We start from the raw sequence: 23,630 nt of genomic DNA, 5'->3' as shown, positions 1-23,630 counted from the left end.
ACAATGACTCAAGGACTCCAATTTTCTCTCCAAATGAGGGCACCGGGACTTTATATCTTCATTTATAGACCCAGGAGCATAACCCTTCACATTCTTTAAAGTAGAAGCAAAATCAGCCAAGTAACGGTAGGCATGTGCCATTCTCGCACACACAGCTTCCAGATCGTCCAACAAAGAAATGTTGGTACCCCCTTTGAAAAATATATTTAAAGGGAAAATTTGTTTTTCAAGCATGAATTGCAAACCAAGGCTTATGCTGAAGGGACATGTCCTTGGCGTATCTGTGAAGCTCTGTTCTATGAACTGCACTCCTGCACTTCAGTCTGCAAGAGATTCGCTTTCTATTAACCAAAACCAGGAGGTGGTTTTGACAAAAACAAGAAGACAAGCAACCAGCTCACTCTCTTTCTCTCTCCTTTTCTCTTTCTCACATCAACTCCAAGAATGTGCATTCTGGTTTTGGTGTTAATAATGTCCAAAAGCACCAAAGTGCAATATCTGCCAAATAAGGAAAAATCAGAAAAACAGCTTCTGGTTCAGAAAGAGATCTGGAGTGCCTTACGGAGCAGACCACTCTCAGCAGTACCCACACAAGAAGACATTTAGAAAGGCAGCCATACTCATTACTAAACTATCTAAGCCTGGGAGAAAATGAAGATGATGGTCTGAAATTCATTCATAGGATTTCAAGACAAAGCCGGTTTTACCTAACTTCACAACAGCCAGTTTCCACTGAACCATGTCACAGCTCCACAAGAAAGGCCAAATGGCTCATTATGTGCAAAGTTCCAAAGACTGTTTTTTAATGTTTAGCAGCGGTTTGCTTGGCTCAGCCACTGCAACAAATACTGCTGAACTGTTTAACTTACGAGAGACATTTAAAAGCTAAAATGCCCAAATTCTAAATATGTAATTCATAAAACAGCATATTTTCTTTAATTCATTTTCTCAAAGTTTACAATATCTGTACTAATTCTCTGTAACTAGATATGTTCTGGATACATTCTCAGAGAATCTGTGCAGAATAAAAATTTGAAACATCTTAAAACTAACTGAAAACATCTTTCTACTATGCTGCAAGGCAAATGCTTTTTAGATGTTTTGCATTTTTATGCTAAACAGTGCAGCTGCGATTGATAAAAAGTAATCAAGCTAATTTAAGTCAATCAACTCCAGGAGGTTCTCATCACTTGGATAAAAATGCTCTCTCACTCTTCAGAAAATAAATAAAGATTTAACAGAGTGAAATGTATTTTCTTGACTGCTTTCATGCCATTCCTAAGGCAGCATATAGCCAAGAAATCATGTTAAGCAATTTCTGTCACTAGCTTAAAGCATAATGCAAACTTTTAAGTCATGTTTAATTAAGTAATCCTGGGCAATAACATATTAGTAGAGAGTAATAAACCTTGACTAAGAGAATAACACACACACACACACACACACACACACACACACACACACACAGTTATGAAAGGTACAAAATTGCTGTTAGAGAGGCTATCAACTTCTCTTTAGTCTCCAAGAGAGTATCATGTTAAACAATTTAGTTCTGGCTGGTTGTCATTATTAAAAGATGATCCTGGAGTTTTAAAATCACAATTTAAAATATGTAAGTTCTGGATAAACTGAAAAGCAGAGTTCATGAATTTAGCTAACTTCATACATTATGAGAAAACCGGTAGGAATGGTTATAAAGTATTTTACCATGATAAAGATAATACATGTTTAATATTTAGAGCGGGGAGGGGAGGAAGGAAAGAGTCTAAATTTACCATTTCCACTAGCAGGTCAACACTCTGACTGCAAATTCTAAAATGCCTGCAAATGTGACCTAACAAATAAACCTAAGCAGTATCTGATACAGGCCCATCATCAGAGATATTAGTTACCTGGGTAGGAAAAATAGACCAAAACTCTTTAGTCTTTCAGGGAGTAGTCCCCAAGAGGAAATATGAAAAATCAGTAAAAGCTTCCCTGCCTCTCTTGGTATAAAATCCTGGACAAGTTACGGAGCAACTCCAAACATATATTTCTCCATCTTATGGGTGGGGATGTTACTGTCCATTTTGAGAATTAAATTACTTGAAGCACCCAGCATACAAGCTCTAGTTCACAGACTTCAGCCACTATGCCATAGCCTTGTGTGAGCACTTTTTCTTTCTTAATTTCTTGAATATAGGAAGGGATACATTTTTTTAAAAAGCAGCTAGTAAATAAAGGAATGAAGTTGAAAACATTACTCTGACAAACTATTATGAAATTAGTCATGTAAATAATATTGAAAAGATGAATCAGGTGTTTTATGGTGTCTCAGAGCATCAGTTCCCTCTGACCATAAAGAAGCCTCATGCCAGCTATTGAACAAACAAGTAAGAAGATGCCTTCATGTAGCAACCCTCTGTGATGTAACACCTGCATACTAAAACCACATGCTGAGCAGTGTGTGTGAAAGAGAAAGGGAGAGCAGAGGAAGAGAGAGAGAGAGAGAGAGAGAGAGAGAAAGAGAGGAAAGGAAGGTGGGGGAGAGGGAGGTGGAGAGAGTGGGGGATGGGGGAGGGAGACAGAAAGAGAGAGAGTTCTATAGGAATATTAGTTTCCTTAAATTCCTGAAGGATACCATTTTCTTACATTATCAAGGACATAAATATATTAATCATGCCTTCTTATTTTCTGTATTATGAATCTTTGACATGTGTGGCCTTGCTGACCCTTGAGAAACTACCCCTTCAGGGGTAGCCAATTCCTTGGAGTAAAAGACTCATCTGCAAGTACACCTTTCATATGCAAACCAACTAAACCAGAGCCCACACCTCGGCCATCTCCTCCATCAGACTCTCACACTCAGGACCACTATTCTCATGCCCTAATCACTCCAGGCCAAATATCAGACAACTAGCAGCAATGACCCCTATGCCCTCAGAGCCCCTGAAATTATTCAAACTACTGAATCCTAAACCTGCTTACCCAGCCTCATCTGTTCCTTCCCATGGAAACCACAGTAAAGGTTCTTTCCCAAGTTCTCCCCTCACTCCCTCAGTTTCTTGACCAATTCTGGTGCTTCCTTGAGTGGCCTTCCATGGCATGGCATGTTCCCTCCTCTTGGGAACTGTAACAAACTATCTTTTCAATGGCAATCATCTGATCTGGTGACCTCACCAGACCTGAGTAAAAATAAAATCTACATTTCAAAACAGTAAGAAAGCCTTGCTTTATTCCATTTTACCTTCATCAAGCATGTATGGCTCAGGAACCTGGCTTCAGAAACATTTATGATCAGGGGCCTGTTTTCTGCCATGGAATTATAAGTTGTAAGGACAGACTAACTCTGGCATTGAACCTGGGAGGGACAAACTTGTCCTGCCAGTAACGTGAAGTCAAAGCATTAATGCCTTGAGAGCAGAATAGCAAGTCTTTATATCTTCCTGCAGGAAAAGGGGATCACTTTGTAGCCTCCAGAAATGGCAGGCATCCACAGAAGGAACAGTCACACATTCATTGGGACAACACCACATACTCATAGTCATGTATTCCAGAAATATTTTATTCATTATTCAGAAAGTCAGACTCTCCATATCTTCCCACTTGCCCTCCCCTTTCCAGCCACACAACACCATGAAGAATTCCCTAAATACACCCTTTACTCTCTTGTCTCTGTATCTTTGCTCACACTGTTCCCTCAGCCTGGAATGTCATTCCTTCTCCTGACCATTTTGCCCATTTGGATTTTATTATCCTTCAAGTTCCAGTTTGCCTCCCCAATGGAGCCTTCCCACATGTCCCTCCAATCCTGCCCCAAGCCTGAAGAAATTGATGCCCCCTTCCCCAACACCTCTTTCATGTTTACTTATTTGGTCCTTCTTAGGGGCCATGTTTATCTCTACTATAGATAATATCTATTAATAGCTAAGACTTCACCGAGTGTTCTATATGTGACCAGCATTGTGATAAATGTTTTACCTGCACCCTATCACTGAATGCTTGTGCTAATCCTCTGAGGCAGGTATTTCTATCACCCTAGTTTTACAGATGAGAAAACTAAGGTTCTGAAAAGTTAGGTAAATTTTCCAAGATCACAACATTAGTCCAATGATAGAGCCTGAATTAGAATCTGGATCCTTAAGACACAAAACCTGTGCTCTTAATAGGTGGTGTTGCCTCTTTGGGGGCAACATATTGCCTATGAGGGTAAGATTGCCTCAAGCATTTGCAAATGCCCCACTATGCCCAGCTTGGTGCTCACTCACAGTGGATAGCGGCTGCTTAAACTGAATTAATAATTCCGGTAAGTTTGAAAATTATAAATTGCAATTATTAATCCATTGTGCTTTGTCGCTTATTTGGTAATGGGCTATTGCTTGGATTCTCCATGTCAATGTGAATTTGATATAATCCTCAGAAGGGTACCATTTTTTATCCATTCTATATAAGCAGCTGCAAAGACAAAGACAAATATTCCAATGGACATCTTTGTCCTTTATGGCTGTCCTCAACAACCATGAGGTGAATGGGTACAAAGCTCAGCCCCAGAGCACACTTCTGCACTTTATATCCACTTTACCCCTACTCCTTAGTCCAGTGACCTTAGGCCAGCCTGAGTTTCTGCATCTGTAAATCAGGATGGCCGCCTTGCAGGGGTGCTATAAAAATGGCATGATGTGTGTGACATGAAGCCTGCTATATATAAAGTGTTTAGTAAGATGTTCAAAAAGAAGGAAGAAAAAGAGAAATCAAAGTTGTAGCTTACTAAATACAGAGGAAAAACCACACTAAATGATTGCCTACTCTGTGCAAGGGGCTAGTCCTAGTCTACACTGTATTGTCATAAGCATCCAATGAGTGGTCCAAATGTTCAACACAAGCTGGGGGAAGAAGAGGTTACTATGGCAATGAGAACAGCTTCTCTAAGATACAAAGGTTTAGAGGTGGGCAGATTTTAAACAGTAGGAAAGAAAAGGCAAGACTACTATAAACAGAATAAAATGCAGCAGAGATGCTGTCCCAGGGAAAAAGAATGTGCTAGTCCCACTATAGGGGTGACTAAAAAGCAGTCCTTTTAACCATTCTACCTGATTCCCATGGGTCATGGTGTGGCATAGTGATAAAGAGTAGCTGAAGGGCTTTGGTGTTAGATATGCTGGAATTAGAATACCAGTTCTATCACTTCAGAGTGTGGGACCCAGAGCAAGTCATTCACCTCAGCTTCCTTGTCTATAAAATAGGATGGTTTTATAAGGCCCTATTACTTATATGAGCACCATGCTTGGGCACAGAGTAAATACTCAACCCAATGGTAGTTTCTTACTAATATGAGCAGAGCCTAAGAATGGGGATATTTCTACTTCAGAGGATTATTGTAAGCGTTCAAGGAGATGACACACAAAACTCCCATCACTGTATTCACCATAAGTGAGCAATAAATGCGAAATATTATTGTAGCAGTGGCAGCAACAGTAGGGTCAGCAATTAGAGCAGGGATTTCTGAGAACAAAAAGGATGCAATATTAGGAGTAATAATAAATAGAAGCAGCATATTACATGCCAAGCACCAAGCTATATCTTTTGCATGCACTAATTTGTTTCTTTACATAGCTCCATACATATAGGTAATATAATTTCCAGTTTTTCATTGAAGAGGCTCCTACCAATACTATTAAGCAGAGATTGGTAAATATTTTGATAAAGAGCCAGGTAGTAAATATTTTTGGCTTTGCAGGCTGCATAGTCTCTTTCACAACTAATCGATTCTGCCATTGTAATGGAAAAGCAGCCATAGACTACAAATAAATGAATGGGCATGGCTGTGTTCCAATAAAAATTTATTTACAAAAGCAGGCAGCAGCGGGATCTGGCCTGCAGGTTATAGTTTATTGACTTCTACTTTAATCCAATGAAGTTTTAATGTTATTATAGCAGCATAACCTAGACCATACTACATGATATAATACTACTATATTTGACAAAGGGAATCCTGTTAAAGAGTTACAGAAAAACAATAGCACTTCCGTGTTTCTCTATGAGAATGTTTGTTAAAATAGGACCATATAAAACTGACCTAGATTCAGATAATTATTTTATCAGGTTAAACAGTATCAGTGTGATTTCATTGCCTTGGGTAAGAAGCATACACTGGACTTTTGGCCAAAAATGCTATTCCATGCTTTTCTCACCAGGTTTACTCCAACTCATCTTTCAGATCTCAGATCAAGCATCTCTTCCTTCAGAAAGCCCAGCCTAGAACCACCTTCAGTTTTGGCAAAGCATTTAACCTCTTTTTCTCATTATAATTAAATTGCTGGGATTATTTGATTAATATCTTTCTCTTCCACTTGACGGTGAACTCTTGGAATACCAGAGCTATGTCTGGTTTTGTTCACTGTGGAATCCCCAATACCTAACCCAGTGCCTAGTACATAGTTGGTACTTAATAAATATTTGTTGTACCATAAAGCAATTAAGACAGATCATTAGTAGTTACATTTTACTGGTAACTCACAGAGTTGCAATGACCCATCCAAGGTAACAAAATTATTATGCAATGGAGCTATAATTCAACCCAGATTTGGCTGATACTCAAGCCTTGATCTTAAGCAGAACTGCCTCCTAAGGATATAGGGATAACATTTGTGAGAAATAAAAGAAAAGACCACATTAGCCAAAAGGTAGGGAATTATGGAGGGAGCTGAGCAATTACCTTCAAAATAAGAAAGCTCAATTTTTTTCTTTGGTTTACTAGGATAGTCCAAGTGATATCTAACAGATGTCTTCTGGATATCTTTTGTTTGGCTGCACATTATTGCAAAATAATTTTTTAATTAGTAGCCAGCATTAAAAAACAGAATTCCCCCCAAAAGTCTGGACTTCCTGTTTCTCCCTAAAGTCAGAAATCTGGCAACATTGGACCTCTAGTTCCAAGGGCAAGAATCAGCCTTAGGTTGAGCATCTGCTCTCCAATTACAACAGTCTCTACTCAGCTGCCTTCTGTGAGTTATGAAACCTTCCTGGACCTGTCACACTGATACAGGAACCTCTAGGTTATATGGAGACTCAGTAGAAGCAATTTAGGAGAAGCGGGCTATAAGCTGAGTAGAAAGACAGGAGAATTTGATTGTTTAGTTTCCTTTGCAAAGGATACTGAAAGGAAAAAAGGAAAGAATGGAGAGAGGGAAGGAGGCAGCGAGGGAAAAAGAGAAACCTGTAGTGTTGAAACTGGAAACCAAAACAGAAATACTGAGGCAGCAGAAAGTTTTCACCTTGGTCATAATTTTGTAAATGTCTAAATAAAGAACAGGGCTGGAAGAGAAAACGGTTCCTGGAACACAGAGCATTGATGGAGGGAACATCCACAGTAGTTCCTGTTAGAATGATCTGATATAGTATCATATGCTGCAAGGGGTTCTGAATACCTGAAGATTTACCTGTGTACAAAAAACTTAGCAACCATTTCACCGAAACTTTCCACACCTGGGAGCTGTGTTTAAGAGCAAGGATCAGCAAACTACTCTGTAAAAAATATGTCTACCACTTTGCTTGCTCAGACCTCTGATGACCTTGGGAATTAATCTTCAGAACCTTAAGATCTATTTTAGAGTCAAGGTTGGCCAGTGAATTTGATAATATTAATCATGATACTTTATATACCATATAGAAGGAAGGTCAGTTCGGTTCAGTTCCTGGTAGTAAAAGTACTGATATATCCAAAAAGGAAAACAAACAAAAACGACCCCAGAATCACATAGCTGAAAGAGCACTGAAGACAGGCCAGCCCGAGGTTAAAATCCTGCACTACCACATTTAGCTACATGTCTTTGGGATATTTACCTCCCTAGGCCTCAGTTTTCTCACCTGTAAAATGCGTTAGCATCATCTATTTTTGCAGAACTGCGATAACAATTTAAAAACAAGGTTTGTAAAGTTGGTAGCACATACAAGTTGCTCTTTTCTAGCCCTCCTGTTTCCTTGAAACAGTCATAAAAAAGTTAACCATTTGCATTAAGTCTTAATGTCTTTACTTTTGAGAGTTATTAGCAAAGTATATAGTATAACAATTAAAACACTCACTGATTTTCAGTAAGTACAATGGCTTTCTCTAAAACAAAGGTGTATTACATCAAAGATATCCATGCTTTCCGTGAACCTATCTACAGAAAGCATACAAATTATAAGTGCCTTTATGACTTAAGTTAGAGTTTTCTATTAATTTTCAAAAACAGAACTTTCAAAAGTCAAACATCCAGGCATTCAGTGCAGTTAAATATTTTTCCTTCTCAAGAAATAGTACTTTTTAAGGCTGAACTTTGAAGATACTGTTTATCCTTTGCATGTTTAATTAAAACTCTTATATTTAATTCAGAAATTCTCATTAAAAGATTAAAAGAATTATTATTTTTAGAAGAATATTTAGAATATTATTTTAGCAAAGTTAACATTTTCATTTACTAGGTGTAATATAAACAGGATAGTTTACTTTGAGTTTTTCTAGAGACTGCAACATTCAAGGCTCACCCTGCCTAGCAGTTCTAATTCTTCCCTGGAGTAACAGAAAACAAGGAAAATTGCTGCCACATGTGCCTGACTTGCAATCCGCACAAGCTCTATGGACTCTGCCTGCAGCTCAGCACAACCCCAGGGCTGAGATACACTACACAGCTGCCAAATGACAAAGGACTTCACCAAGACTACTCTGGTTTTGCCCAAATGGGTGAAAGGTCATGTAGTAACATAGCCCAGCTCTTAAAATAAAGTCTGTAATAGCAGAAACATTGCAACAACCTAACTGTTCATCTACAGGAGGATGACTGACTAAAGCATGGTGAGTGGAGCAATGGGCAGCTGTTGACAGTAAAGCACATCTGTGTGTACTGACATAAAAGGATCTTTAAGAAACAGTGAGAAAAGGAAGTTTTCCATATTCAATATGATCTCATTTATGTTTGAAAAATCCCCACAATAATATGTGTACATTTGGTAAGTATGTAACCACATAGAAAATATGAAAGGATACAACTCCAAAAGAGTGGTTACCTCTGGGGAAGGACACAATTTCAGTGTGTTCAGAAAGACAGAAGAGGAATTTATTCTGCATTTTAAAATAATTTTTAAGTTTTCTTTTAAATTAACAATACATCACTTCATAAATTATACAAATGTCTAATCACTGTGTTGTACACCTGAAACTAATATAATATTGTATGTCAACTATAATTGAAAAAATAAAAAATAAAAATTTTAAAAAATTAACAATACAAATATATTTTTGCATTACTTTATAATTTAAAAATAAATAAAAATCCATTTTAACTATTTCACTGCACATATAAAAGTTTTGTAAAATAAGAAATTTCATCAGAATCAGGTAGCACCACCCTCATAGGGTTGATATGAGAATTATTTAACATCACAAATGGGCTTGGCACCTGGTAAATGTTTAATACACATGATAGGCTACTACTGTGTCAGTTAATGATATGTAAGACTTCCTGTTGGCAAAATGTGTCAAACTACGTTAATGCTATTAGTAGCTTCATTCTACTGATTTTTCCAATTCAAGTACTTAAGGGAAAAGTATTTCAATTACGTTAAACATCACCATGAAGAATCAGTTTGCAAAAAAATAAGAACTATGAGCTTTATAAATATTCCTAACTTGAATTACAAATTTTGGCTTGTAGATAGAACAATGCCCAGGATAAGTTTTGTGTGATAATTTATCTCTAAAAGACTGACATTATAGCAAAGTATTATAAAAATGAAAATAAGTGCAATACTACGTTCACTTTCCCATAGTGATCAGTCAATGTGACATCTTCCTGGGATCTGAAACATTCCCAAAAGTTGTAAAGATTCTTTGATATATACCCACACCTACAGTAGCTAAAGAGAGTAAACTAAGCAACACTAGACACTGCAGAAGTAGGAAAAAATATAAGACAAGATAGCTCCATCCTCAAGTTACTTGCAGTCAAGTTAGAGAACAAATCTAGAAACTCAATGGTATGTACTGTGCTGAGACAGCAGAAAGTGATCAAAGCCAGGTCATTTTGCAATTGTGAGCAGAAATTAGTGTCTACCAGGACCTAAAGATGTGGAGAAATGAAGACAAGAAATATGTCCAAAGCAAAGAAAGAACTGAAAATGAGCTTGCCAGGAATTAATCTACAAAAGATCTATATCTGAACAAAGAAATATTTTCAAATCACCCATGTCTTAATTCTCTCTCCGATCTCATGTAAATTAATGAGCATTCGTTTCTTTTTTACATTTGCAAACCCACTCTCCAGTACATTCAGATATCTTGAAAATGATCTTAACTCTATTGTATTTCATCCAACATGTGGTATTACTTTGAAATTCACTTTCTAGAGAAAGACTAGAGAAAACTGGCTTATTTCTAGACAGGGATTTAGATAAACTCAATTTACAAAACAAACACTGGCGTACTCTAACAAGTCCATATGAATATGCTTCACCTTTTGTAGTATTTAAGAGGCTTCAAAAAAATCAGCGTGGAGAAAGAAAAAAAATGATGTTTTAATACTTGTACTTCATCTTTTACATACTTTCTCTTTCTAAAATATTTAGCATAAAACATTTAGGACTCCCTGAGTCAGACTTATGTTTTATTAATCAGAAAACACCCTTAAATTATAAGGTTAACAGAGGAATCCAAGCAGGCAAAATAGAGTTTTCTAAATTTCTATACTGAGAGAAAAATAGAAATTAGATCCTCCTATGACTGATACCAGTGTGGATAAAAGAAATGATGTCAGGCAAAAATCATGTGGCCATGGTCTGTGCCTGGCAGCCAAAGCCATTTCCAGGCAAGTTATCGAGGATCGACCCTGCCTAAATGGAGTGAGTCATCAGCAGGTCCCTGACATCAGCCAGCTGCAAAGTCTTGCAGTGACTGGCTAGATTGAAAAAAGATTTCCAAAAGCTCCAACATAAAAAGTCCAATGATTCAGCTTCCCTATCAGACTTCCTAGTGTTTTCTTCTAGGTCATTTATATCCAAATTACCCCCATTATAAAAAGAAAAGATTTAGAAAAAACCACAAAAAGTTAAAACAGGACTTTTCCTTCTGAAAATGTACTTGTGATTCAATAAAAGGTCTGAAATCATCTTCAGGGTCACTGTCAAGATTAGAATAATTTAGCAGCAATAGCACATGTATAAATGAGGACATAAATTCCCAAAGTAGGTGAGAGGCATCCCGTGACATATCCATGTCATTAGGAATGAAATTCAAAGAGCCTATGCTGACTCATTTATCTTTTTTTGTTTTTAATGTTTTCTTGTGTAAATATCAAATACCTATAAAAGTACAGAAAATATATAATGAATCACCATGTACCCATTTCTCACTTCAACAAGTATCCATTCATAGCTACTTGTTTCTTCCAACCATCCTCCAACCTCTTAATTATTTTAAATCAAATTCCAGATATTATATCATTTCATCTATATTTTAGCATTTTTAAAAGGACTTTTTAAAGAAAAAAATCCATCATCACTTAGAAAAATTTACCAATGATTCTTTACTATGATAGGTTCAACCTTAAAATTTCTCCAGTTGGCTCACAATTTTACCATTTTGCTTATATGAACCAGGATCAAATAAGGTTCATACACTATGATTGGTTAATATGTCTCTTAAGCTCTTTAACTTTCAGTTTCCCTATCTCTTTTTCCTTGAAAACTTTTGTTGTTTAAAAATAAACAAGTAAAAACACAGAATCATCTGTCCTATAAGAGTTTCTCCTGGTGGAGAGCTTGCTCAGTGTATCCCTTGCAGTTGTTTGCCAATTTCCTCTTTGTCATCTGTATTTCCTCTTTGTCATCTGATTTTTCTGGCAACACTGCTTCACTGGCAATAGAACATACGTCTATCAAGAGGCATGTAATATTTGATGTGACATCCATTAAAGCTCAATCCCCGGATCCATTAAATCATTAGAAGTTGCAAAATAGTGATGGTCTAGCATACATTCTTTCTTCATTTGTTAGCTAGAATACTTCTATGAAGAGATTGTTCTCTTGGTCAACTCTTTGACTACCCTGAAATACCATTGATATAAAAGAGTTAAAATGAGTGCTCATTTCTTCCTCTTTGTTTACCATTTTAAAACATTTGTTGGTTCTCTAAAATCTACAAAATAGGTTTTGGGGTTTTTTAGTTGTCACTCTGACCTCATGGACTTAAGCATATTTTATGTGTTAACTGATGTTTAAATTCTTTGTCCAGTGGGCACATTTTTTTTATTTGCTCCTGAGTCCTTTTGATATGCCCTATCAGTCTTTGCATTCCCTAAATCTCTTAGGTAAACAGTAGCATACCTATACACTTTCACTACTTTTTTTTTTCACTTAACAATATAGCCTAGAGGTCATTCCATATCAGTACATAGAGATATTCTTCATCTTTTACACAGCTACATACTAATACATTTTATGCATCACAGTGATTTATTCAACTAGTTCCCTTCTGGTAAACATCTTTGTTGTTTCCAGTCTTTTACTATTATAGATAGTGTTAAATTGAACAGTTTTGTATATCTTGTATTTTTGCCAGTGTATCCTTGGGATCTATTCCTAGAATAGAAATTGAGATTGTCAAATCAAAGGTAAAGATGTATAACTTGCTAGATGTTTCCCCTCTGAAAGCAGATATACCATTTTGCATTCCGACCAGCAATATTATGAGAGGGCTAGTTTTCCCCACAGTCTTACCAATAAATAGAATACATTTCAAATCTTTGTATTTTTGCCAATCTAATAAGTGAAAATTATTTTTCGATATAGTTTTAATATTCATTTCTCTTACCATGTGTCAGGTTGAGCGTCATAAATTAAGCACCTTTACATTTATTTTTCTGAATACAATCTATATATCAGGCCCCTTATTCTATAGAGCTGTTGGCCCTTTGGTTAAAAACTTTATATATTGGGGATATGAACCTTTTATTTGCAGCATAATATGTAAGCATATCATCCTAGTTATTTGTCTTTTACTCTACTATGATTTTTGCCATGCAAAAATTCTTTATTTTATGGCATCAAATTTATCAGTCTCATACGTTATTCCTACCAGATGTTGATTCACGGCTAGGAAAGTTTTCCCCATACATAACTGATAGAGGAGTTTTTTTCCTAATAGCAGCATTAACACATAACCTAAGACAGGATATTTCCATACCTATCATGATGTGATATCTCATCTAATTCTCTCACTACACTTCCAATGACACAGGAGAGCACAACAGATCCAACAAGAACGCCAACTCTAATTGAAAAAAAGTAAAAATTTAAATAAATCAGTCAATTAATCAAAGAACAGATCCAACAAATATTTTGGAGTTCCTATACTGTGCTAGGCACTGCCCTCAGAGCTCATATACCCAAGTGAAAAAGCCAATGGATCACTTTCTTTAAGAAGCTTATATTGTGATGTTTTCTTTCTACATAAATATTAGGTTAATAAAGGGTTAAAATAAATACTCAAGTACAGCACATTAATGAAAACCCAGCAAGGCCACAATGTCTCTGAGAAATGAGATTATATTTTTGTGTCCTATACAACCTATATTAGAGATTTCATCCAAGAAAGTGACTCTTGAAAATTTTAAGATTTGTAAATGAAAAGAGCTCCAAGCATTAGAACAAGTTCTCTCGGTTAGGTACTTTCATAGGCTTACTCAGAGGCCTATTATACAGCCAAGGTCTTTATGGGGTTGTCTTTCAAGCAACCAACAGTCCACTAGATTGAATCTTCCATGAATCAATCCTAGTAGATACTCAAAGACAAAAAAGAACTACAAACAATTTTTAAACTTCTTTCAATAATCATATTATTGATAATGTTGGCAACATTTATCTCTTGTTAATTTTTGTATTCCTGGCACCTAGCACCATGCCTAACACACAGCAGATATTTTATAAATAATCTACTGACATCTAACAAAAAAGGTTATCAAAATTATACTGTATACTTAATTTTCATATCTTAGTGTTCTGTCTCTCTTACACACACACAAGCACACACACACGCACACACAAACAAAAGTGCAAATATGATTAAATTTTTCCAAATTAAATCTTTAAAATTCATGTACATCTTTCCGCAAATGTACTCTTGGTTTTGGATGGGAATGAATGAGGTTGAAGAGTTGACAAATGCTAAGGTTTAGATCTCTGGCAGTCCCGAGCAGCTATCCTGGTCACGCATTTCCCTTCTTCCTGTACTGCTCCCAGAATAACTGTCAAAGGTGGTCATTGCTAAGGAGAGAGCTGACCTTTCTGACACCTAGTTTTGCTGGCACTAGGCTAAGGTCTCACACTCAGTAAATGAGGAGTTCGATCTTCTCTTTTCCTTCACATTTGGCCAGATAGTAGTGACAAAAATTAACGATCTGTCCAGTTTCAAATTAACAACTGCCAAGCAGCATTTTAGAGGCCAAGCATAATTCTATTATAATCATAGGGAAATACAAAATCACCTACATTTATAAATAAAACATTAAAAAATAATGCAAGAAAATAAATTTCATACACTTCAATATCAAAATACTTGCAATAAAAACAAACTCCTAGGATTAAAATAATCTTCATCAACACAATTTATTACCTCAAGGTGCATTTTTTTTTAATGAGAAGGAAAATATATGCCTATATGGAATAAATATCTGTATTTAATTTTAAAAAACAATAAAGTTCAATGAAAATGGGTAAAAGATTCTTGCAGAAGCCCTACAATTTAACTGCACTCTTTAGATTTTGGTTTGGTTTGTAAATATACACATAAAGAAACCCAACCACAGCAAATGTTAGCCTTTTTCCAAAGGAATTGGAGACAAGTGTTACAAATGTGGATCCAATGTCAGGAGAACATAATCACAATGTAAACTGGTTATTTCCAAATGGTGCCCCCCAGAAGGGAAAAAAATGAATGGAAGTACTTAATAAATTCTGTTTTCCATAAAATTCATACCAAAAAAAAGAAAAGAAAAGAAAGAATGTGAGCTTGGAGGTCAGTGAGAGTTTTGTTGGCTTTCCCTCCTTCTAAATTCTGTCATCTCCTTTTTAAAGTGGCGATTCAGTTTCCCACAGATAGGGCAGAAATACATTCTTTTTTTCCTGCAAATCATTCACTAGTAACCCTTACCAGTAGATGTGTACTTTCTCACAGACAATTGGCTAATGTGATATTGTCACTTACAGTTGCAGCTTAATACACTATAAACAATGCCTTTTTCAAGCTAAAGTAAAAACCAAAGTACTAATGATCTATTTCCTTTCCTTCAAAGAATATAAAGGGCTCTGACTCCATCTTTATACCCCAAAACAATGGATGCAGATTATGATAGGATTTAATGTATAAATTAAAATGATTCAGTTATCTTAATTACATTTTAGCCACACAAGTCAAATAACATCACAAGGAGGAGCTAAAAAAAAAGGGGGGGAGGCAAATTCTTCTGTTTCACTAGAAAAATAAGTTGCTCAAAATAAGTTAACAATGGCTAAGAATTAGAAAGTTTTTGATTAAAAAAGGATTTTTATTGGAACACTTATAATGAGATCTGAGCTGCAGTAACAATATAAAATTGAAAGCAGAGTTACATACAAAACGAGTACTGTAAAATATCATTATTTTAGTACAATGGAAAATAAGGTGTTTGTGGTTTTACTCTATAAATTCTGTGTTGTCTGCTCATATGTATTCCTTCTTGGCCGTCTTCTGAATAGCCATTCTGATTTCCGAGTCCTTCAGCACTAGCATTTATTTGTGGTAGGGAGGAAGGGCAACCCGCTCAACTTTTTTCCTCCGTTTTATTGGCTTTTCAGGACTAATTCATGTCCACGTATCACGTTGGTGTTCGGTTACAAGGCAGACAATGAATTTTCCTAATCCATTTAGTGTGCTGACAGAGCTATGTTCACAATTTATAGAATTTCCTTTTAGACATCTAACTGTTTCACAGTTCATTAAGATTCTAACTGAACACCTGTGTTTATGAAGTAAAATCAATTTTATACTAAAAAGGTGTTAAATAAGGCATTCTCTGAAGGCCTGAACAACAATAGCAACAACAAAAGTATCAGACTCTTGACCTATAAAACAAAATAATGTCTGTAGCTACCTGCATCATCGTTTAGTAGGCAAAAAACTGCCATGGAACTGCAGGCAACAAACATACCACATTTTTATTCCTCCACAAGTCTTCATGTTTTACCTTAAGAAAGCAAGAGGATAGGGCTGCCTTGCAAAGTTCACCAAGATATCTAAACCTACAGAACAGCTAAAAATTTCAGGAAGTAAAATGGGGCCCCTTTAAACAATGTCTTCACTAACTAGATAGAAGAACATTTTCAGCATTCTGGGACCCACGAAGCCTGACCCTGGCTCATTTTTATGTGACCTCAAATTTTTCACATCATTAATAAAGAGAGAATCAAAACAAAGCCCACAGACATTAGGGGAGGGGTAAGTGTGTAGTTTCGCACTGCCATCATACAGACCCTCAAAATGAAAGGGAAAAAAATAAAATGCACATAGCAGAGGTGGTGACCCCTATAACGACTGTGGTTCCTAACATTTTTTTTTCTACCGGTAATAAACCATTTTGCAGACCTCCCAATTGTGGCCACCATGATAGTTACAGCTTTTCAGGTTTATGTCTTTTTCTTGCAGTTAAGAGTGTTATCAATAAAAATTTCAAATGATGCCTTTCTCAGTCAAATAAAAACATTTAAAAATGTGAAGCCAATGACTGGATTAGAATGGGAAAATACAAGTGACACTAGGATTTTGTTTTGCATGTTTTTTTCACCAAGTCCCTTAATTTGTTAAAGAAATTTTTTGCAGGTCTTGAAAGTGAGACAATGCACCCTAGTTCAGCACTGGATAATTTGACAGTCTTAAAAGTTGGTTTTGTCATACGCAATCAACTTTTTTAAAAAGCACCTCATTTTTAAATGTGATTATGAAGGGCATTAAACAAAAGTCTGTCTCAGAAAAGACATTTCACATATTAGTCTTTTCCCCCAGCTTTACTGAAGTATAATAGACAATTAGTTGCTCATATTTACATTGTACAATTCAATGACTTTTTCTTCAATTATAGTTGGCATACAATAATATATTCATTTCGGTTGTACAACATAAGTGATTAGAGATCTATATAACTCACGAAGTGGTCACTCCACTAAATCAGGTATCCCTTTTCCCCATTACATATTTTTTACAACATTGTTGACTATTTTCACATATTATTCTTGAATTGCTAAGGTGATTAAAGAGGACTATGGCAGGAGGTAAAACTGAAAACTGAAATTTTTGTTTAAAAGTAAAACAGCACTCCTTGTAAATCCCACCTTATATATTGTGGCAAATATTATTTCCATCCATTTAAAAAACTTTATTGTCAAAATATGTGAATTCAGGAGAAAGTTCCTTAAGTATCTGGAATAGTTTGCAAAGCCCTGTGTGAATGCATCTAGTCTCATAGTCCTGAGAGGCCACAAAGCATTCCTAACTCCTTTTCATGGTGACCTTTATACCCAAGAGTCCTAGCCTCACCTGGGGCAGAAGGCTTATCTTAATGGGAACAAACCAAGAAACAAGGACCCATAAAACTTGTTATATTCTCCATGTACCAACAACATTTTCATTGTCAAAAGTTTGGTTTTTATGATTCATCTTGAAAACTGACAGCCCAAGTCTGCTTTCTGGTTGTTATCACACTGAATCATCTGTGACTCAGAGACCAAATATTGCTGCCATGGGCTCAGAAAACCTCCTCCTCCACAAGCACCTTGTACAACCTCCCTGAAAAAATGTTCATCACCATTTCTGTTAAAAAAATGCATTTAACTTTTTACATTACAAATGTATAATATGTGTACCATAGATAATTTAAAGATCACCTGAGTCTCCAACACAGAGAAAGCACAGTAAAAACAGTTTTCCCTTCCTTTTACTTTTTGTAAACTGTGCATGCATGTATGAATATATGTGTATATACAATCATAAACATTTTTAAAGAAATAAAAACTAAATATTATACAATGAATTCTTCTAATAAAGTAGGATTCTAGACTTCTGCAAAATGTTACCCTCTTTAGAAAATGGGCAATACCCTCCAATATTATGGTCACAGTGCTACTGTTATTAAAACCATATTGTTACTATGAGGATTTAGGTCTCATAGTTACTCATTCTTATCCTCTTCGTAGCCAGTAAGTATTCTTGAAATACCCCCATGAACTCACCTGTTAAGACAGAATTATAAAACTTGCTATAGACTTTGCCATGAAAATTAAATGTGATAATGTATGTTATCTCCTTGACACAAAGGAAGCCCTTGATTCACTGGGACTCGTGGAAAGCACTAGATTTCCGGTTAAGAGTTCAGAGTTTGGGAACGCAGGCCCTATCACTCACTACTGTGTAACCTCGAACAAGTTACATATCCTCTCTGAACCTCCATTTTCTCATCTTAAAAAAGAGGTCATAATACCAACTTCATAAGTTATTATTCAAGTTTAAAATAAAGTATTACATTGAAAACACTTAGCTACAGTTCCTAGAACTCAGTAGCCACAAGATACTCACTAGACATTTGGGCAATAAAATTAAATTAAAAAGTCCAAGACCAATAGTTCCTGAGATTATGGGTCCCATCTTATCCACCACCTTGCACATCATAGATGCTCAATAAAATATTATCCAATAATATACCTCACTCATTCAGACAAGTCGAGAGAAGAGTCTGTCTGAAGAACAGTCAACTGAAGTATCTCTAAGTAGATGAGGTAACTCCTGAAATAATCAAGCCAGCAGAGTATCTGTAACCCCCTAAATAGCATTCCCTCTTTCAAAAAGAACCAACCTGCTTGAGTGTGGACAAAATCTTAACATTATCAGAGTAATCACCTTAGTAATATTAGCCTTCCATTATAAGAGATATAAATGGACATTTCATACAGTTTGCATACCTTAGTTTGCAAAGGAGCTAAACATTTATTTCTTATCTTCTGTCCTTCTTTTGATTGTGTTTTTAAACAACAGAAGGAAGATGACATAAAATTAAGATTTTGTGTGGAATTATTAGTAACCAGTGATAATGAAATTGCTGAGTGCTTATGGTGCTATAAATCAATTCTGTATCATATATCCATATACCCAATAGAATTTTGGCTGGATGAGGGCAGGAACTATATCAAGCACATAGTAATCATTCAGAAAATATGTGCTGAATGAAAAAAAATGCATGAAATTTATAGGGCAGGAATCTTTCATGTGAAACTTTTGGAAATGCTTCAGGGCATCTGTAAACTGCATGAAACTATTTACATTATTACATGTAAATATGAGTGTGTACGTGCTGAAGTAAATTTTTCTGGGAACAAGCCTATAAATTGCAAGATATTGTCTTCTACATTGATTACATTAAAAATGTAATGGACCATTCTATGGAACTGCCACTAACCTAACCAACAATTGTTGTTCCTGGCCTTCATGAACACAAAACCCTACATTCTTTGTTAATTAAAAGTATTTACCCTTAGACAAGTTTACTCTGACCCATTTGAAATAAAAATGAGTATAACAGCAAGCATTATATATAACTGTCATATAATATATCTTCCAGAAAACATGCAAAATAGTTGTCACGTCTGGCTGTTTGGAAACCATACTGGACTGGCAGAAAGTGTACTTGCCAGAAAATAGAAGGATCTCTCTTAATTTCGGGATAGAACAAAATAAATGGTACTTTCACAGTATCTTCATTTCTCTGTATAATTCTGAGACATAAATGACTCGACTGAAATATAAAAATTTGAGCTCAGTAAATGTAGACAACCAAAAATTCAAAGGAGACCCACAAAGGTAGGACACGGAGAATGGATGACAAGAAGTGAGGCAAAGTATTCCCCAAACATCCCTAATATACAATAGAAATAATAATAACAGCAATGATGATAATCAACAGAATTTAGAGCTAAAACCCTTTACGAGAGTTAAAGAACTTTTCACATAGATGCGTCAGGCTGGCACAATGCCATTTTATTGATCAAGACATGGAGGCTCAGAGAAATTCAAGTCTTATTCATGTCATAGTTATTCAATAGGGAGGCTGAAGTATGTCTACACATCTTCCTCTTCTAAATGCTGTGTTCTTCTTACATTTTACTTCAGATCATAAAATAATAGCTAGGCCTATCTTCTTCCTAATTTCTGGATATTTTGTAATTATTTGTTGAAATCCAGAAAAATCAAGGTGCTAAAGAGAGCCAATTTATTATCTCTACTGCCACATAATTAATGTGTTGGTGGATGGGGATAAGCTGGCACATAAAAAACATCAAGAGAAGTAACAAAATAAAAAACTTGGCCTTGGGGTCCTTTGAAGCTATTTTAAAAAGTAAAAACTTATGTTAAGATCTATGTGGTGTATCCCTCTGAGTATAACTATTATTCTATTGATTTATTGCACACATGTCAAAGAGCATCTGGGCATCTGTACAAGTTAAAACAAACCAAGCCAAGCCACATAGCCACAAACCCAGACAACTTGCCTCCCACCCCTTGTCCCACTCTTCATTCTACCACCTTCCAAATGCAAATTCTTTGGTAGCAAAAATCTTCCTTACACAGATGAACTGTAAAGCCAGTGGCCTCTGTCATCTATACCATATTCTAAAAGAGAAGCCAAAGCCAGTTGATGGCACAATTTTTTCAGAGAAACCAGCAAGGTTCTTCCATTTCTGCTTTGAAAGCCCTCTTCTGCTTTGACAAAATCTATCAGGACTGACTCAGTAATCAAATTGGAAGGAGTTATCACAGTTAACCACCTCTAAGGATGAGCGCCATATCTTTCATATAAATTTAAACTCAAGTCTTTTGTCATGGGGCATAATGAAACATAACATATCTCACCTACTGAATATTCACTCACCCACTAAGGTAGGAAGACTCTTATTTCCCTCTGTTTCTCCAAGAACTGTGAAAATCACTTCAATGTATTTTATCCTGTTGTCAAAAATTCTTTGCTAAGATTAGAGCGAATTTTAACCTAAACTGCTTCCTCTAAGACATGGACATCATTGGGTAGCTTCTTTCTCTATTTTCATTCACAAAGATCTTAAAAGAAGAAAAAAGGCAAAAGAAAATTCTTTGGATGTTTCTGGCTGATAAAATTATTAATCTCACACTCCCAACTTCAAAGCAGCAGACTAAAACATCACCTCACTTTCTCTGCAGATGGAGAATAATTTTTTCTACTTCAAAGCACCACCTCTTTATTAGATCATTTTAATTACTGAACATGAGATAGAAGCTATCCACATAATGTCATCACTATCTTTTTCATGAAACATACATAGGTCTAATTTGGAATTCATTAATTCAAGAGAGGTAAAACACAGAGGAGAGAATAAGAAAAGGGAAACGAGCTGGGGAACACAGTATTCATTAGTGCAAGGTAGTGAGAGAAAGGAAATAAGGCCTTTCCAAGTTGACTTTTCTCATTCTTTCCTTTTAGAGAGGATCCATCAAGAAGCCTGACTGCCTGTTTGGGCAAAACCTCAATAGACTACCTTGCTTCCTAAATTTCCTCCTGCCCACTACACAGCAGCACAATCACACTAACTTTATTAGTAATGTTGGCATGACTGCCATCTTAAGACAACTGTGAGTATAATCAGTTGCTTTGTGAATAACCAATGTGGAAAAAAACCTGTACTCTGGAACGAGGGTCAGCAAACTATCTGGCCCACTTCAGAGTAAGACTTTTAGAGAGAGGTCAAGCTAGACATATTCCGATTCCCACTCAACCCTTTTCCAACAAAATCACAATGCCATGAGTTAGCAAACTTTTTCTGTAATGACCTAAGAGTAAATATTACCAGTTTTGTGGGCCATACAGTCTCCATTGCTACAAATTCTGCTGTTATAGCAGGAAAGCAGTCAAAGGCAACTGTAATAAATGAATATGAATGTGTTCTAATAAAACTTTATTTACAAAAACAAGCAGAGGGCAGGATTTGTCCCACGAGTCAGAGTTTTCAACCCCTATTCTAGACAAGTGCCAAATGGTGGAAATGTTCTATAGCTGTGCTATCCAATACAGCAGTCATTAGCCACACGTGACCATTAAATACTTAATATGTGGCTAGTGTGACTAAGGAACTACTTTTTAAATTTTACTGAATTTTAATTAATTTAAATTTGAATAGATGCATGTGGCACCTCGGCTGAGGGTACAGACTTATTTATTGATTGGCCCCATTAACTCCTAAGGAAAATCCAAATCTCTCCACAGACCCAAAAATATATACATGCAAAGACATGGCTCAAAAGCACAAAAGGGAACATGCATCTCAATTAGACTGCTTTCTCCTAAAGTGATCCTCATAACATACTACCTCAACACAAAAATCAGAGATTCACCACATTCTTTACTATTGCCTACATGTAATAATTTATTTTCTGTCAACTATTTTATTAATGCAATAACTAGCTTGTGTTTTGTATTCTTTAGCAGGCCCAAAAATATAATCCAATGAAGAAAAGCCAAGAAATAAAACAGTAACATATATTTGTTTTTCTTCTAAGTATGAATAAGAAATAACAAACCAACATTTCCTTTTAAAAACTCACAGAATACCAACTTTCTTCAATGGGCAAAAGAATCTTGAAAATTGAGGATACTCCTCAGGAAGTAAGAAACCTTTGGAACTGTGGGTGCCAGGAGGTAGAACTATACAGATACACAGCAAAAAAAGGTAGATGACATTCTGACTTTTTACATGATTTTCGATAAAACTAAAACTATTCAAGACCTGATTATTTATCTGTGCCTCCCACATCCAAAAAGCTCTGAAGAATGAAAAAAAAAATTCCCAAGTATGAAATAAAGTCCTTTAGTGGTACAACCTGACACAAACTGACAAGAGGTTAACTATATAGTCTTTATCCTACTTTAGTGTGAATTTTTTTTTTCTACAGAAATATCCATGTGTTTGCTTATTGGGTATTGCTGCAACCCCACTGGGAGTGTTATACGATCCATGATACATGCAATGGGTCTTACCTTTCCAAAATCACCCAAATATATGATATCCAAAATACATCTGGCCCCAAGGGTTTGGATAAGGTATCTTCTAAAGAAAGCGATTCAGGTAGGACATTTTTTATCAACTCAACATCTGCTGCACGGAATCCTGAGACAGTTCCTTACCTCGGTCTGAAGGATGGCAGCCCTCTGTTCTTTGGCAGTAAGCGACTCTTTAAGCACTTCAATGTGTTGCTTGCAATCTGAATTTTGATTGCTAAGGGTTTCAAGCTTTGTTTGTAAGGCAAGAAGTTCTGACTCCTTCTTTGAAAGTTCCTGTTTCAGCTGATCAATCTGTAAAACAGCAAAATTTTAAGAAATCAGAAGCTGCAGCTCCTACTCTCTACATTTGGGAACTACTGATTTCTCTTAATTTTCAACAGCCAATGATCGTTATTCCAACAAGGCAAGCTATGAGTTTACTTAAAAACATGGCCCTGGGAGTCATACAGTCTTTGGTTTCTGGGGAGGCTCTGTAAAAGTGGCCTAGAGTATAGAAAACAGGAAAGGTAC

General features: G+C 36.0%; 1 protein-coding gene across 20 annotated transcripts in view; it reads right to left on the bottom strand.

Annotated features, from left to right (window-relative positions):
* ERC2 (ELKS/RAB6-interacting/CAST family member 2) overlaps nt 1-23,630 on the bottom strand; it is a 941,255-nt gene that overhangs the window by 576,170 nt on the left and 341,455 nt on the right. For all 20 annotated transcript variants that reach the window (XM_011371814.2, XM_011371813.2, XM_023537617.1 and 17 more), the window contains exon 6: nt 23,244-23,411. In XM_011371814.2, the coding sequence (XP_011370116.1) occupies nt 23,244-23,411 (168 nt within the window). The remainder of the gene's footprint in view (nt 1-23,243; nt 23,412-23,630) is intronic.

Source organism: Pteropus vampyrus, unplaced genomic scaffold (assembly GCF_000151845.1).
Source record: "Pteropus vampyrus isolate Shadow unplaced genomic scaffold, Pvam_2.0 Scaffold195, whole genome shotgun sequence".
Classification (NCBI taxonomy): Eukaryota; Metazoa; Chordata; class Mammalia; order Chiroptera; family Pteropodidae; genus Pteropus; species Pteropus vampyrus.
The sequence above is the reverse complement of the archived record's forward strand: the minus strand, read 5'-3'. Positions and strand labels throughout refer to the sequence as shown.